Source organism: Lytechinus variegatus, chromosome 2 (assembly GCF_018143015.1).
Source record: "Lytechinus variegatus isolate NC3 chromosome 2, Lvar_3.0, whole genome shotgun sequence".
Taxonomy (NCBI): domain Eukaryota; kingdom Metazoa; phylum Echinodermata; class Echinoidea; order Temnopleuroida; family Toxopneustidae; genus Lytechinus; species Lytechinus variegatus.
The window spans coordinates 29,285,702-29,304,577 of NC_054741.1; the positions used below are offsets into that span (position 1 = coordinate 29,285,702).

The following is an 18,876-nucleotide window of genomic DNA, read 5'->3' on the forward strand; positions in this document are numbered from 1 at the left end:
TCAGAATAAGAATGATTTATGATCCAATCTTAAAGTATGAACATTTGTAAGAATGTGATCAATCTTCAGGATACATGTACACCTGAAAGATGGCACATGAACAATGCTAGAATGCAGGAGGTTGGATTCATGCTGCCTCCAAGCTTTCAAGGTATTAGGGCATACTGATGGGAATTCAAGGTAGCAAAACTTAATGATGAAATCAAAAACAAAATATTCTTGCTCAAATCCTAATGAGATGTTTTTGACAGCAACCTTCTAGGGCTTTCTGACTCCTAGCAGGCCAATAAGCATCAATGGATTAATGATTTAGTCAAACATGCCAAGTCTGATGCTGTTTAAAGCGTTAAAAAGAATTAAAGTCAACCCATTCCAAACTTAGTTTAAAATACATGTATGATACAAAAACTTACACTTTAATCTCAAATGAGTACTGTTCACAGACACTCTTATGAATACAATAGTCATCCATGTAACTGATGACGGCAAATTAATTTTTACGGTTCTATACAAGTTATTTTCATGTGTAAAAGGGCCCTCTTTCACCGAATAGAATCATCCATGACCTCAAAGCATAGCAAAGGGTTGTCACCAATGATGGGTGATGTGGCTCACTCTTCATCTTCACTAACACTATGAACATACAGATGCACTCTTATCAATCAAGTTGGGCAAATCCGAACCCTTCAAAGAGGTCCCCTTACGTACAGGACAAAGACCGCAAATCGCTGGAGTTCGGTGCTTGATCTATTTCTTGCGTTTACCCATCACCTCCTGAGCAAACCTAACTCCGTTGGAACAGTGCAGCCAAAAAAAGGGAGCTGATCTGACAGGGTCAGGCTGAATGGATGAGGATGAAATGAACAAAATGATAGTTGATACCGCCAAGAATATATCTACATGTACCACTGATGATAGTCAGGGGGTGGCTGGGAGTTTGAGCACTCTGGCTCAGGCTTGGAAGTGGTTGGACCGCATCATCACTGTCATCATATCTTGGGAGGAAGAAATCTGAATAATAAATAGTACTGTGTGGGGGGACCAAGGTGTAGTGGTTATGACTCTCGTCTTTCAATCTGAGGTACGTGGGTTCCATTCCAAGACATGGCGTTGTTTCCTTCAGCAAGAATTTACCCACATTGTACTGCACTCAACCCAGGTGGGGTGCATGGGTACCTGGTAAGAATTTATTCCTTGAAACGCAGAGTGTAACAGTTGCTCTGCTAAAGCCAGGGTAATTATGCTGCATTACAGTACAGTGCTTAGAAATATCTGAGAAAGTCAGTGTTTAACGCTATATAATAAATACAATTATTATTATTAAAATTACACGTACATGTACACGTTCATCTCAATAGCTATTTCAAATTTAAAGAGAACATACAGTAGATAAACTCATGGATTGTGAAATCATGATGATACAACCTACATGTACATGTCGATATATCTTCAAACTATGAAAACCTTTCATGCGTGTGTTTTTTAATACTTGGTATTCTGACATTATTAAGCAGAGCAGCAATATTTTTTAACAAAACCTTTTCAAATATGGACAGTTGCAGTTAAACTTATCGATAGGCCTACATGTAGTTATAGCTACCATTACAAAGATGTAGGCACAAAATATATGAAGGCAGTTGGTATTTAATAATTGATCTTCCTCAAATGAAACATATTTTGTATTAGATTTTTTTTTAATATTTCTTCTTTAGTTGTATACTTGTATTTAGATATTTGCAGTAGTACACAAATGAGGGACATTCCAAAGCATAACCTCACTGCTAAAACACTTTTTGTTTGTTGTCATCGGGAATAGTCGTTCTTTTCAGGTCACAGATGATTTAAAAACTCAAATTTTATATTTTAAATAACAATAGTTTAAAAAAACAAAGCACCTACATTGTAATATAAATCATATTTCATAAAGAGACCCGACAAAAGATATAACTTGGAAAAATCTGATTGGTTCTGATTAATAGTAAAGCATATTTTTCATGAAGTTTAATTGCTGGCGGCAAATCAAAGGTATGCAAACATGTAAGCAATCAAGTAGTATTTGACATCCTACAGATCTATGTAGGCTACATAATTGCACTCATTAAGTGCTAAATTACTGACAAATTCCTTGGTCATAAATGAACTTGAATCTGACCCTCTCAATTCTTGGCTGTGTCTAGAATGATACCAAGCGGCAATTAAACAGTAGCGGCATGCTGTCTATTGCTCATCATCAAAACAAAATAAGGATGCTCACGACAGTTTTACTCTTTATTGATTTTTATTTCATACCGACATGGACCACAAGGGGACAGATTTCCAATTAAATGCCATCTAGTTCACTGAAGTTATTAAATAAAAAAACTTGTTGTGTTTTCCATGACAAACCCATTTGGGTGATCTCCTTGATGATCCGCTTTTCCAGACAGCGTAATGTGTCTCCAAGGCCTCCTCCATAGATGTTAATCAAAAGATCTTCTTTCACAGACATGAACTACTAAAGTGAAGTTCACACTGAGCTAGAGTATAAAACTAAATTCAAATTGTACCTGTAAATTTTCTAAAAATACATTGTTCATATCTTTTTTATTATGATAATGCAGAAATGTGGACAAACTCTTGGGTTGGGAAAATTTGTTAAAAAATAAAAGTGATTTTCATTTTAATGGTAGGCCTATCAGACTTAGTATTGTGGTCAGAATTATTCCTAATAATTATGCTTTGGAGAATGGCCCCAACCTAATATTTGTGAACTTAGTATAAACATGTATGTATGTGTATTTCTTTTTACTTTTGGCTGTTATTTATCATTTCACATACTCATTTTTAAGGTATTTTATATATGTATAAGTTATGTAGCTGTTACTTATATCGAAATTGTACATGAAGTTTTATACTACTGCCCTGCATGGACAGTAATGCATCATGGCCTGAGCCTATCTTTATCTTTATTTTGTATTTACTTTGTAAATTTCTTCCCTTTATTGTGATTTCAACAAAGTGATATCAAATCAAAATAATAATAACAATATCTAAGTAACCACTGTATCCATTTCAGTTATGAAATGATAAATGATTGGTACTACTTTTCACACAGTCAATTTCAATTCAAGTATTTATTTCCAAATTCTTTTTAAGTAAATTATTGGAAATACATACCTGAATTAGAATTGAACGATTGTTGCATAAAGACTAACTCATGAACTTGATTTTTTTTTGCAACTTACACTTTCTCCAGTGTGACATCTTTCTTCAACTTTGTAATATCAGGTAAAGAAAGACAAAAGTGTATGGACACAAAGCAATGAAAATCATCAGAACATGGAACATACTGTATTCTTGATTTTCACTACTGTTAGGACTCTCAGTAAAGTGATAAGAAACCTAATGGAAATATCTGAGACAGGAACAGATGTTTTAGCAGGCAACATTGACTTTGAAGAAATAAAGTAATCCCACAGCCTTACTACTGGTGAATTAGAACAGTGTACTATCTCAGAAGCAGTGTTTTTTTGTTTTTTTAAATAATAATGATAAATAATACCCCGGCTAAGCTAGTCTACCGATTCTGGTGCGCACAGCTTTTAGAGGAATTACTTCCTGCCAGTACTCATTTACTTCACCTGGGTCGAGTGGAGAACAGTGTGGATACATTTATTGCTGAAGGAAAACACGCCATCGCTAAGATTCATAATCAAGACCCTCTGTTTGAAAGGCGAGTGTCAGAACCACTAGACCAAGATGCGCCCTTTTGCCCTTGTCATTAAAATCGCCTCATTATGTAAAACATGGTAACTGAGTACACTGGACCATGATGGGAAAAGGATTCTGCAGGAAATCTAAATCAATGCTAAAATGGTAGTCATAAAAGAGTCACCATGATCATCATTTTTCCTTGATTTATTACCATAATATGCCATTTGTGTGACTTGCTCCAAACATTGCTTTTCGCGTCAGGATGTTTCATGAAGCCATTGGTCGGTGATTTTTACTGACAGATCTTTAATATAGGTTTCTGATATCATTGCATCTCATCTGCCTGACTGAAATAATTGTTTGAGAAAAATAACTAACAAGACAGTGCTTTTAAAGAAACATTTTCTTTAACATTGCCTTGAGAGTGGTTTTCTACAAATCCTACTTTCCTCCTACAACGTAGATCTTGATGAGCCTTACTTTGTTACTTGACTGACTTGACTCGTAGCTGAAAACCTCCCCCATCAGTGGAGATTGTGCATACATTGTATGTGAGTAAGCCCAGATCTGATCATAAAATCTGGTAAAAATATATCTGTAAAGATCCTTACAAAGGCATATGCAGATGCACTTTTCATCATTGCTGTATGTGGACCACAGAAGAGAGGCAATAGCTCAATCGGTAGAGCAGGAGTTTCATATTCTGGTGACCCAGATTCAATTCCAACTTTGTGTGCTAGCTCCCTTTGGTAAGGCATTTTTCCTCATTACCAGAGCACCATTATGGTAACTTTGCCATGCAATGGTAACTTGAATTGAATCCTTGGTTTTGATTGGCTGTTGAGCTTTGTTACCATGGTAGTTACCCTTGGATGGCAAAGTTACCATAATAGTAACTTTTATACTACAGGTCCCTGGTCCTGAAGAGAGGACCTTATGCCTTAAGTCTTCTGGTTGCTTGCTTACAAGCATTCACGCTTTACTAGCAGTTGGGTAAACTAATCACCACCACCAACATCATCAAAAAAGACTTCTAGCACAATAAATCATCACTTACTGGGTCTGTGAGCATAGATCTGGCGTGAGAGACTGCAGCAAAGATTGCAAACAAATTGAAGATGAATCCATGGATGACTGTATAGGGTTGGATACCTGATGGCAATAGCAGCACCACGTTGACAGCAAACTGACCATAACCAATCAATAGATAGGTCATCACAGCACAGATGATACCACAAGGGTCCTGTAATTACAACAACAACAAAAATCTAAAAGAGTGAAAACTTGAACATCTTTTATATTCATTTAACCCATTAGATAGGTAGGTTATCACAGATAGGTCATCACAGCACAGATGATACCACAAGGATCCTGTAATTACAACAACAAAAATCTAAAAGAGTGAAAACTTGGACATCTTTTATATTCATTTAACCCATAGTTAGACAGAGCTGATGGAGGTAAAAAAAAGAAGAAAAATCATCTTTAATCCTCAAATTGGCAATATTTATTATTCTTAAACATTGAAATATAAATGCTACATGAATGAAATTGATATTGAAACTGTGAGAGGCATATCAAAGTAGTTAAACTTGTTTTACTTTCATTTCAACATCTTATATTATGCATGTATTATAATAGACTCTAAGTTTTCAGTGCATCCTCCTCTTTCTTCTCATGTATAATATTAATCCCTGAATTTGGGTAAATTTGGTTCCATGGCGACTGCTGAAGAGTCTCCTAAAGTTGAAACTGGAGAGAATGTCAGTATAAAATTTCGGACTATTCCCCAAACCTGTCTTATGTCTCTCACTCTCTCTCTCTCTCTCTCTGATTTCTATACCCCCAATAAAACCAATTATGTCTGACACTCTAAGACAAAGGTTAATAGCATCATGGGTCATTAGAGCATGTATCTATGACAGCAAAGCAACACTTCATAGTACTGTACAGTCAACTGTCGGGTTAATAATTGATATCAAACAAAATTAGATACTGGAGCAGTCTATACATGTACCTGTAAATCAAAATAATTCTTTGCAAAAACAGTCTGAATTCACATATGAAACAGAAATATTTCCTGATATTTCATTATACTAGTAGCTTCATACAATCTTTTTTGGCTTTAATAGATCATTTCATTTGAAAACAAAGAGGCACTTCCTAAATATTATCAACATTCACTTCCACTTTATAACAACTATTTTTTTCACTGTCTTTCTTCTACACTGTAGGATATTTATTTATTTATGATTCACTTTCAATGTGTAATTAACACATTTTTGTACATGTAGACAAGGGGAATCAAAGGGAAGCTTGTTCTTATTTAAATGTTCTCCCAAAAAGAGTCCCAAATGTATATAAAGCATAGAGTTTTTAGACCTACTTTGCTAGTAGGTCCATGTATAAAGTGTTTCAATATAATTATAACAAAAAATATAAACAATGAATCCAAGACCCATACAAAAATGTTAATGGGTCATCTTAAATGGGCTTCATCATGCACACACACAAAACTAGACAAAAAAGGTGTTTCTGGTTCTGTTGTTTTCAATGTCTATAAGGGTCTCCAATAAACGTGGGTGATAGAATCAGTTGGTATTTGATGCTGGAGAGGGATTCACCAGATCTAACTCTAATGGGAGAGTGATGACATTTGTAATAAGAGACAAATGTACACAGTGCTCTCTGCATGATTTCCCCATTTTCCTTTGACATTTTGCTTTCTATCCCTCTAACACGATTGTCTTAAAGTGTACGTACATGTATTGACAATTTATTATCTTTTAATTCTTTTTTCAGGAATGTCAGTGTCCCCTTTTTAAATATTTTCCTTCAACTAAAAGTCTACAGCAATCCATGCACAAAAAAGGATTGTAAATATTGATTGCATCTTACATAATGGCCTGTATTCTCAAAAGAGGTTTCAATTGTACCATGGTAAAAAACCATGGACAATGCAGATTTATTTCATTAACTAGACCAAAAGCTTCAGTCTCTGTATTTTGGTTGTTCCGCTGAACTACGTTGGCTCCACTCACCATACATAGACTGAAGGGGTTGGGGGTCCGTGGCTAGACAACGTATAGTGAACTAGCGTTTTATAGATCGCGATTTAAAACTGTTTTTTGAGTGAAATTTACAGTTTAATTATCAGGGAAATATAAATAACTTAAGTAATTGCATACCTTGGACCGGAGTTATTAAAAAAAATCCACTGGATGATTGAGAAATCTGTCATCTAAGACATTTTCTCCCGACCTTAACGGTTTTCCCTGAAAGTTGCCATCTTGAATGACGTCATTATCGTTAATGTCTCGATATATCGCGATTATAACTATTATCGTTTGTCTTCGTGAGTGTATCGTATCGTATTATTGCCTTGTAGGTGTGCTGGTGGAATGCAATATCGATATCACATTCGTATATTGTTGACGCCCTCCCCGTTCGTTTGTAAATATTTCATAGTTTGGCTGCCTTAATTTGGATCGATGAGCTGTGCTTTTCCCAACTAAACATCGGTAAGGTATAATTTTCATGCATTTTCATCTATATCGTTTAAAGTATTTTAAAATTGAATAATGAAATATTTTTAATTTGTAGTTTACATATCCTTAGATTGTAACCTCGATGTGTTATATAACCCCAAACTTTGGACTCTGGTCGGACAAAAGTGCTGGTGTTATAACAAATGGGAGCCCACACGTACACTTTACCGTCGGTGAATGGGGATTACAGTAAAATGTCAGAAATTGTTGAATAAATCCCCAGAAACGACGGATATTCCTGTCTATTCATTAACATGCTTAATTTTAAGCGTTCTTTGCTGAAAGGGCATGTTTAATTGGATTTAACTTTGTGTACGCGATAAAATAAGCATACTGTAATTATGTTTTAAAATCTGCATAGTACATGATTTTGTAACTTTTGTACCATGGTACAATTAAAACCTCTTTTGAGAATATGGGCCTATCACTGCACCACAAGGCCACTGAGCACTCTAAGCTACCATGCCCAAATTGCCCATGAATAATGAAATAATAAAAGAACAGATGAGCTCCATTTTTACATGGATCCACATGTAGGGCCTACATTTTTTGTTGTTTGTTTTCTATCCAGATAAATGTAGGCACTGTTCTTAGATTTGTGGTATATTTGACATGTTTCTGAATTCTAACAGCTCTTCTTTTATTGGGAATGGGGACAGAGTTAAAATTGACAAAATTAATTGGTTTGCCTCATAATTATGACAAACACCACTTCAGCAATTGTACTGGATAGTGGATCTACGAAGTAAGAGTACACCAATTAGAGGACTTATCTCAGTGCTCTAGGCAGTGTTCATGCATGTACATGTAACTGTACCCTTAAAAGGTTACCAAAATAACCTTGATGCTACCTTATTACCATGGCAACTATCTATTTGCAAGCGATTGGAACTCATCTTTTTGGCATTTCTGTGCACAGCCTATACATGTGCATGGTAGATGACCACCTGAATTGGTGTCATCTCCTTTCTAGTGCACATCCCCAAGGATATTTCTGCACATTTATTCACACTAATACTATTTCATTGTTGATTCAGCCCACTTTCGAGTTAACTGAAGAAGGGGAAAATTCATGGGTTTCACTGATGTATCCCCCATACCCAAGAAACAAAAATATTTCATGACATAATTGAATGGGCACCAGGTAAAATGTGATTATTATCCACTGACTTAAGCTTGATTCAGTCTGCATTCAGTACAATTAGTAAAATGTTTAGAGGTCATTCCAATGTATTAAGTGCTTAAGGCCTGGTCACACCGCCCGAGCGTTGATTGAGCGGTCGTGGAGTGGAAGGGAAAGAGAGTCAAATTTTGCTCACAAAATTGGGGGAAAAAAATCGAAAACAAAAAAAACACAATCGAAATAAAAAATGGTGAACGGTAGCGAGCGGTGATGATTTTTTTCTCTCCGCTCCAGTAACGCTCGGGGGGTGTGACCAGGCCTTTATATTAAACTCTAAGGAAGAATTATTATTTTATATAATTAGGTTTATATCCAACCAGGCAGCTACACTGCCACCACCCTCCACACAGTGCTACATGTACACAAATTTATCGCAAACACAGCCCTTTACTGAGCTGACCAGTTATAATCTGTGCAGGTCTGTGACTGAGTAATCATGTGGTAGGGTCCACGGTGTAACCCAACACATTTTCTTTTTTTTAGAAAATATTTTCAGTTTTAGGAAATGTTTCTTTCAGCTTCACAGTTTTCTTTCTAAAAAAAAAAATGAATCAAACAAATGGCTTTTCAATTAAGACCAAAACCGAAAGCGAAATTCAATTTTAAATTCGAAGCAAAATAGGCTACATAAAGTATGTGTGTCTTACTTCAAACTGAAATGGACATCAAAATTAATGGTGTATGAATTCTACTTTGAATATTCAGATGTAGCATACCACTTTCACAATCTCACAGTTGCACATTTGCAAGTGCCCTAGTTTCATTTCACAAACTGAATAATGGTAAAATTAGATTACGTGTCTAAACAGAGCTGTGAGCGTACTGCAGCTGATTGCAGTCATACGTTGCAGACTGCTGTTGTCACTATCTACTGTATGCCTCAAATGGTGAGTTTCATTCCAAAACATCACAAGCAGTGGGCTTTTAAGTCGTTCCCATGTAGGTAAAAAACTGATGGAACAAGTTTGTAAGTCGAGGAAACAAGTTAGTCAAGGGATCAACGTTGAGTTCAGGAAACGAGTTAGTAATGGGAATGAGTTTTGAAAAAAAAGCAGATTTCATAAACCATTATGGTCCGACTCTATAAAAAAAAAGAACTATGTTAGTACATAGATGTAATTTTGGAATTCAATCTTCTAATGTAAAACATACATCATGAAAGGGTGTGATCAACATCTTAAAAAGTAAAACTACCATCTAATGCTGTTTCTTGACTGAAAGAAATAATCAGAAAGGAAAGTACATCAAAACGGTCCAGGTTATTGCACACTTTCTGGAGAACTTTCTTGTCTACATCGTGCATATATGCTGGCACTGTAACACCATGATAAAACAAAAGTTTGTGTGTACATGTATACATCCAAAGAAAAGGAAGTGCAGTGTATAAGCCCTTCACAAGAGGAAAACCTCTCTCTATCTCTCTCTCGTTACTTTACCCATCGCTGCACAGACGTAACTGACATCTATTCTCATCATGTTAGATAAGTTCCCAATATTTCACCCAAATGGAAAAATGGATCAAGTTACTTATGAAATCCACGAGTAGCATGTAAGCCCTGTAACCAGAATCCATTTCATTTTGTTATCTCCTCATTTTGTCTCTCCTTAGATTGCCGACCAAACCCAAGATCCCATCTAAACAAATAACCAACAAGGAGAGGGCAAAGGGAAAACATATGGGGGTATATCACAGGAAAGTCACGTCCCTTGCCTAGAAATATTGTGAATTGGTGCTTAATATTCGGTGAAACAGTTAGGATTTCATCCTTGGAGTGAAATTGCCCTGCCACCAACAGTGCCTTGGAAGCATCTCGGCAAACAGGCAAGGCAATCTTCCAGGTCTAAATAATTGCTATTGAGCTACACGTACTGTGCATCTGTATTGACATCACCAACAACATCCAGTTTCATGGTCAAGACGGCATTCTTGCCCGTCTTTTCTAACAATGCAAATATAAGTTCTATTTCCAAATTAAGTTGGTAGCTCTGCTGAAAAGGAATCCCTTCATTTCAAGATGAGACTGAGATATGATCAAGATTTGGCATTTATGTAAAATATGCAACCTTAGATGACAAGTGTAGGACAAAAATAAGCAGGATTTCTTATCAACTTAATAAATCAAATTGGTAGATTCACAATACAAAATATTTTGTTTTGATTTGACTATGGTGGTTGTCAGTATCTGTTAACTATTGAGATTTTTCAACCACCCAATTCCAGTAATTCCTTACCCTGAATTGTTATTTGTCTATTTTAGGGTAAGTCCAAGAATTAACGCTTGTAACTATGGGACATTTCAGAGGCATTAATGACCTGAAAAATAGTGTTAAATGAAAAAATTACTTTGATTAGATTTAATACCATTATGATGGTTGATACCTAGAAGAATAATCATGTAAGAATGTGACATACATGTACACGTATGACCTTGATGTTGACCTGTTAGAGAGAAAACATGTGATGTTACTTCAGGGATGCAGAAAAAAAAAAAAAAATTTTCAAGTTGAGAATTCTCTAAAAGTGTTTCATTTGAAAACTTGTTACTCTGTGTGATAAAAGTCACAACACTCTACATGTAGTATAAAGGCAATTAAATGTCATATTAAAAGTAAAAACACTCTAATTACAGACTCTAATTAAACCCATTAATAGGAAGTTCACCCTGAAAAAAGTTTGTTGTAAAAATAGCAGAAAAATAGCAATATTGTTTTATTATTTTCTGCTATATTTACAATCAACTTTTTGTGTGGGTGAACTCCCCCTTCAAATGCCATGTTACGTATGGGACAGTTATGTAAGGGATATTTTGTCCCCATGGAGAACTTACACAATTTTCCCCATAATTTTAAAAATCAAAATGTTCTATTGAGACATGTGTGATACGGCTGAAAATGAAATGAGCCATTTCAACATTTTTTATTCTTGTTTTTTTATGGTTTCATGAATTTCTTAAGAGTACCGGTATTTCTATTGTTTGAAGTTTTATCACATTTTTCCATCTTCATCATTTTTGGGGTTCAATTTCATTAATCAATATAACAAATCAGTCTTTAGAAACGAAAGAAAAGGTGAATAAATCACTTTTAACACTCTGGAATCTTGTTTTTCTCCATGGACTTTGTACACAAATAAATGATATTCACTTCCCCATTGACGTTGTGTACAAATGTCCCATACAAACATGTAACATCTTCTTGTCCCATAACATTTTTAAAATTAAAGGACAAGTCCACCCCAACAAAAACTTGATTTGAATAAAAAGAGAAAAATCCAACAAGCATAATGCTGAAAAATTCACCAAAATCGGTTGTAAAATAAGTTATGACATTTTAAAGTTTTGCTTCATTTCACATTACAGTTATATGCACATCTCTGTCGGTATGCACTTCAGGGAAGTGATGACATCACACACTCACTATTTCTTTTGTATTTTATTATATGAAATATGAAATATTTTGATTTTCTTGTCATTGTCATGTAAAATGAAGTTTCATTCCTCCCTGAACACGTGGAACTACCAGTGTCTAACATTTCATGGTTCAGTCAAGTTGGTCCTTATGGTCAAATTCGTAAAAATTGAAATATTGTATAATTCAAACAATAAAAAACAAAAGAAATAGTGAGTGAGTGACATCATCGACTCTCTCATTTGGATGTAACTGGCTCGTTCATATAACTATTTTGTGAAAAATTACGAAGCTTTGAAATGTCATAACTTTCTTATTTTACTTCCGATTTTGATGAAATTTTCAGCATTGTGCTTGTCTGATTTTTCTCTGTTGATTCAAATCAACATTTTCGAGAGGTGGACTTGACCTTTAACTTTGTATCAAACTGCAAGATACATTTTTGAAACTTTTTATGGTATAACATTTTCATACTCAAATTAGAACTTCCTAGAGATGTAACAACACAAGAATTGTATTCTGAGAAATAACTTTAAAAAACATCCTCAAAATGTTACGTATACATGGGACATTCCATCCTTGGACGAGACCTAATTGGAATTGGTATACAGCGTATTTAATTAGATGACACCACTTTTTCCCCAAAAGTAATAAGATGTTGGGGGTCCATGTCCCGCCTATGACTATATCTCACAAGGTTTGTTTTGAATTTCTATAAGCTTTTATCATTATCTCATTAGGCCCATTTTACCAATTATGCAAATTAGGTGCCCCAAATTAGCACAAATTTGCACATTATCCATTTTTTCTTAATGAAATTTTAAAATTCAACATTTGGGCTTTCTTACCCCACCAAAGATAACTTCTTAAAAAAAGATGAAATTTTGTCTTCTAGGTTGACCTTTTCTTTGACTTGCCTTCTAATGTATTTCAGCAGCTTTTCTTGCCATTATTTACATCTGCTTTGTAATCTGTACTGATTTCTATAAGAATTTGTGAAATAATAAATTGAAATAAATTGAATTTCATTGCTTATATTCAATTCCCCATATTCCATTGAAGAGACTGCATGTCAAAACTACAGGTCATGTCATTAATGGAACAAACAGATAAGGTCATGCCATTAGTGGAACAAACAGATGCAAAAAGCATCTGAACATACAGTACATGTACCAGTCAGATATCTTTAATACCTGTTTCGAAGCTATAGAAAGTTATTGTGTGTTCAACACAGCACAGTGCCAGTCATGGAAAGTTCACTGACCTTTGACCTTAATCAAATTCAACTCACATTCAAACTTGACCTGCACCTTCAAAAAATGGACCTCTTGTATGAATTTGGCACTCCTACCTCAAAGATATAGAAATTTATTGTGTGTACAGCACAGGTGCCAGTCATGGAAAGTTCATTGACCTTTGACCTTATTCGAATTCGGCTCACATTTGAACTTGACCTGCACCTTTAAGAGATGGACCTCTGTTATGAATTTGGCGATCTCACCTCGAAGCTATAGAAAGTTATTGGGTGTACAGCACAGTGCCAGTCATGGAAAGTTCATTGACCTTTGACCTTATTCAAACTTGAACTGTGCCTTCAGGAGATGGACCTCTAGTATGAATTTGGTGATACCACCTCGAAGATATAGAAAGTTATTGGGTGTACAACACAATTGTTGACGACGACGACGACGCCGACGCTGGAAATAGCACTTGATACCTATGTCTCACTCCGCTACGCAGGCGAGACAAAAATATTCATATTCAAATTTAACAAATTGTATGAATCATATATAACATGGAGGATGGCCCATTCTAGCAGTATCAACAAAATAACACTGTTCTTCCATGCGGTCCTTTCTTCCATTGTATTCCTACATACTTATACTAATACTCAAAAATCCAATCCTGTAATACCAATTTCAAGGAATCAAACAAACAACATCATCCCTCAATAATAGCATTCTCCTGAAACAGAAAACAAACTTTAAAAATTCATTCTCTTAAAAAAAAATTACAAATCAGTCAGTGACAATTGTTTTAATATGCAAAGAGAGAGAAAGGGAACAGGTAGGAACCTGGATCGAAATGTAAATGCTTGGATAAAAGTAAAGTGCATTATTTACCCCCAGCTTCAGATTTACTTAGCTGAATTCACTAACTGGATATCTGAAATTGATATACAGTCCGACCTCTCTTATCCGGCCTCCCCTTATCCGGACGTACACTTGCCGAGATTTTTTTTTTTTTATTTAATCTAGTACTGGTACGTGAGGAAATGAGATTTTCAATCTAAACTCAATCCTATACGTAAACTCACTTTGATTACATATATTTCCCAACATAGTCACCCTACACCAAACTTTTTTTCATGAAAATATCTCACCAAAAGAACTTTAGGAATGATTTCCAGTAAATCAGGGTGCAGCGCAAACATTTCATCACGTTTCTCTTTTTGCTTTGCGGGAAAAACGCATGTCTTGCTCACTAACTGTAGGCCTCAATACGGACAGCGCCATCTATCATGTTTGAGCCTACAGTCAGTGTAACAATGGCTGACATTGCGAAGCTGCGATACCCGCCGCGATGATCTAATTTTAAAACTTGGTTTCATCGAGTCATTCTCTTTCTTTCGAGGTATGCTCGATGTATACCTCAGTCATTTTAGCAGGTAAATTATTCAAGAGTTTTGGCCATCGATCGATTTCATTTCCTTGAAAACACTGCCTATAACTTGCACTGACTCTGCAGTGAATATTGTCTTTACCGTATGCCCACTACAATCGCACACCTGCCAACATTTGAAAATGGAAAAAAGGAGTCCACGAATCGCGCGGAAAGCCGAACTCCCAACGGCGGGGGTCAAGGGGCCCGCCTTACTTTTAGGGCCCCTTGTGGGGTCCAGGGGCAAGGCCCCGGCGGGGGTGCAAGGGGGCAGAGCCCCCTTGAAGCTGGAGGACATTTAGGAAATTTCACCTTAAAAACAAGCCTTCTGGAGCCCTTCTTGAGCTTTTTATGCCTTGTCCTTTCTCTGGAGCCTTTCATAAGTGCCTTTTTTGGCACCATGTATTACCTCTCTTGAGTAAGTACAAGTATGGCATAGTTTCTTTCTACTCTCCATAGCCAATTTATGTACCATCAGAGAACTTAATGTTCTTGTGCTCAGGCTTGCTCTCTGCTTAGTTTTGTTCTTTACCACGATGGAAAATACTCTTTCACAGTCACTGTTGCTATGAAAAATTAGCAGAACTGCTTTCATTGTTTTGCATAGGATTAGGAGGGAGTCTCTGTGTGCCTTTAACAGACTAAAAAAAAATACAGCAGGGGTCTAAAAGTTTGCAAGAATCGGCACTGAAACGGCAGACTTGTAAAATCCAAAGCATTTAGCTCACTAAGCACAAAGCACATATAAAAATATCAGGACAAAATATTAGTTTAAAATGTTACCGTTTCTAAACCCTCAGCTGGCGAAACAATCCATTTCCCACACGGTATTCCAGAACGGTAGTAGTATAGTATAGCGGAGGCACGCAAGCGCTGCATCGTATGCATAGAGTTACATTCGCACTACACGCGCTATGAATCCTCGCGATCGCGGGCGAACTGTCCAATGTCAATACACACGATCGCTGTCGGATAAATAGCGCGCTGGCCGTGGCTTGTTGCGCTTCGTATATGCACACACGGAGCACAGGCCCATCACGCGTTCTTATCCATTGAACTCTGAACTCCACGTACGCGCGCGTAGTGCATGCGTTTAATTAACGTTACGCACGGTATATAGGTACGATCCGACACACGTGCGTACGTACGTAAATGTAACATTGAGAGGATTCAGAGAGGGAGAGAGAAAGAGAGCCGTAGGCAGACGGAAAGTGCGTCATTTCCCAAAGAAAAAAGAAAATCATCTGAAATACAAAGAAAACGGAGTTCTCCGCTTTTGGGCCGCTATAAATTCTGAAAACGGAGAAACTCCGGAAAACCCGGAGAAGTTGGCAGGCCTGCAATAGTGTAGCTACCGCCGGTGGCCTGGGGAGGCAGCCATCAGCGCAGCTGCGTGTATTTAATATTGGGTCTCCCAGATCCGGATAAATCCCTTATCCGGATTGGTGCTGGTCCCAACGTGTCCGGATAAGAGAGGTTGGACTGTACATGAAAATGTAATAAAAGAATTGGTCATTGATAAATAAAAACATTAATCCATTGACCTTATGAACTTTGACTTTGACGTGTAAATGTATCATTCACTGTGCTATCCAATAACCCTCTGAAAACTGTTTCCTATAATTTGGTTAAATTATTCTCAAATGATGAACAAATCATTTTATTCTAAATCAAAGTTGATTTTATGAAATTACTTTTAACCTTGATAATCCCTAATAGAAAAGTTCACCTACAATCCATTCACCAGAAGGTAATGCTACCTACCTTGATAAACCATGACTTGTCCAATCTTAGAAACCTGGTGAGTCCGCAGCAGCGACAGCATTTATTGCTTGACTTAGACCTAGCAACAGCAGCCCGTTCCACATCTGAGTTGACAGCACTCGGGCCAGGATGTAGGGGTTCTAACCTCAGACTCATTTTCATTGATTAGCTCATCAAAAGCCACTGAGTCTGAAATCCTGAATGAGGTGAAAAAGAGAAATATAAGTGAATTGATTTGAAATCCTGAGGATGATATACATAAAATAAAGTAAGCATTTACAAAAAAATAATAATTTTACAGATTATATTTTACGTGACATTTTTTAATTGAGCTTGTTGGAAATATCACTCACAAGGGTGTAAGATAACTTTGTAAAAAAATCAACATCCAACCTCTCTATTTGCACATTAGACAGGATAGATGCCTAATCAAAAATTGACAACTCCATTCTACAAGATAATGAAGTGGAGAATCAATTACATGTATAAAGTGTAATTGCTTATATCAATTCATTAAATAAAAAAATTAGGGAAGAAAACTCTGTATCCACAATCTTGAGCTACACCGCTTTACGGCCAAGGTTGTCATTATGTCTACCCACCATTAAATCTACTGCTCCAAGTAAATATTTAGTCCAGTTTCAATTTTTTTTCAATGCCTAAATTCAGTAATACGTTTTTTATTCAATGGAATAATAACACACAAGTGCACACAATGATGGAAATTGGCAACAAGGCTTGTCCCAGGGAGAATTGTCTACTGATTTTATTTTTATATCAACTTTTTTTAGTGAAATTAGTTATTATTTTATTGCAAAAAAATAATAGTAATTAATTATTTAGAACTAAAATGTGAATTTTGAATAATCATTATTTGTTAAAAAAAAATTTCTATAACTCTATAAACTGAGCTCTATGGCGCCTCATAATATACAGTAGCTCAGCTACGGTACATCATCATGAAGCTAGTCAAATAATAGGCCTACAATTTGAAACTTGATTATAGATATTTATTATAATATTATTTATAATCATGTATTAAATTTTATTATTTATTGAATAATAATTTTTATCTGTAAATTGTTCTTCAAAACGGCATTTTGTAACATTGCTTATCAAAGGTACGTCATAACGAAGCTGTTCAAGCCTATTGTATTTGTGTTGTTTCCAAATGGATCGAGAGATCTACACGATATCGGTCTGGTAAGAAACCTCTAATTTTTCAAGTTTAAACTGACAGTTTTTTTATACCTTCATATGCAGTAGGCATATGAAGGTTCATAGATAAATAAAAGAAATAGATACAAACCGATTTCACCCTCAAAATATGGATTTCCTTGGGAAATCCATCCGGGTGTATAGGTCTCGCTGTATGGGAAGGGTTTCAAGGCTCCGTGATGAAAAAGTGTATGTAAAAATATTTTTAAATATCATCACGGAGTTCTCAAGCCAAGGCTAAAGGAGGCAGATATAACCTGAAGAAGAAAAATTGCGCACCCTCTTTAGGCAAAAAATTGCTGTCCCCAAAGTGGAACAGCACTGACCTCAACATCTAGAATATATATATTTTTTTATTTTCATCACAAAATAAAGTCTAACTCTAATTTAAACAAGTAAAAGAAGCACTTGATCAAACAAAGGAAAGGGACTTATTGTTCGGCATGTTCGGTAATCATAGCACAATTTAAGTGAATTTTACATAGAATGTAGTGAATACGAATAGGCCTAATGCCTAATCCATAACTGTTGCATGTGTTGTGCCTGTAATTTTCATGTGCTCGGTGCATTGTCTGATGTAGTGTGTGGCTGATCTGATGAGTCAAGACTCAATGACTCAATACTGATATATTATGATGTCTTTTCAAATATTTTTGACTGTCAATTTTGCCATGACTAAAGTAAAACTGAACTAGTGACAATGAGCGAAATTGCCTACGACGACCTCATCTACGTTATTCACATTGCAGTGGATGTAACTCACTACATCATGACCACCGATCTACCACAAAAACTTCAATGTGTGGGTCCGGAATGAATGGCTCGCCAATCAATGCCAATGCGGGCTACGCTAGGCGACGCTAGCCTAGAATGGTCTTGCTGTAACTCAACTAGAAAAATTAGGGCAAGAAATAAGTTTGCTTACCAATGTATAGACAATTGTCTTTTCGATAACGCTTAAATGGAGGTTCGTTCAAAATGTTCAGAAAGTTCCTGTCTTATTCTTCAAAAAATGGCAAGTTACTGCTGTGTGAGCTTTGCCAGTGCCAGGAAGTTCGCCGACGAAACTCAAACTGACGTCATCAAAACAAGTACAGCCGAGCCGAGTCGTACAAGCGATCGATGTCCTTTTGATGTCGCTATCGGGCGACTCGGCGGCCCCGCTCGCGCGATGCGCCGCACGCGTATTGGGAAGTCATAGGCCTTGATATATCTCTCTGGAAAACTTTAGTTTTCTTTATTTTTAGATTGTATGTCCCAGTATAATTATTTTATAAATTCCCTTCTTTTGGTTCTACAATTTAAGACATCAAATTGTAATCCCGCTTCCATGCCGAGGAAGAGGAGATTATGTAAATTGCCTATTGTTTGTATAGGCATATATAGGCCTACTTATGAATT

At 36.2% G+C, this 18,876-nt stretch overlaps 1 protein-coding gene across 1 annotated transcript in view; it reads right to left on the reverse strand.

Moving 5' to 3' along the window:
• The window catches only part of LOC121407777 (palmitoyltransferase ZDHHC3-like), an 83,129-nt gene extending 64,548 nt beyond the window's left edge, over nt 1-18,581 (reverse strand). Inside the window, exons 1-3 of the mRNA XM_041598973.1 lie at nt 18,401-18,581; nt 16,258-16,454; nt 4,751-4,936 (exon numbers count right to left, since the gene is read on the reverse strand). Of these exons, the coding sequence (XP_041454907.1) occupies nt 4,751-4,936; nt 16,258-16,419 (348 nt within the window). The 5' untranslated portion in view covers nt 16,420-16,454; nt 18,401-18,581. The remainder of the gene's footprint in view (nt 1-4,750; nt 4,937-16,257; nt 16,455-18,400) is intronic.
• Nucleotides 18,582-18,876: the final 295 nt, after the last annotated feature.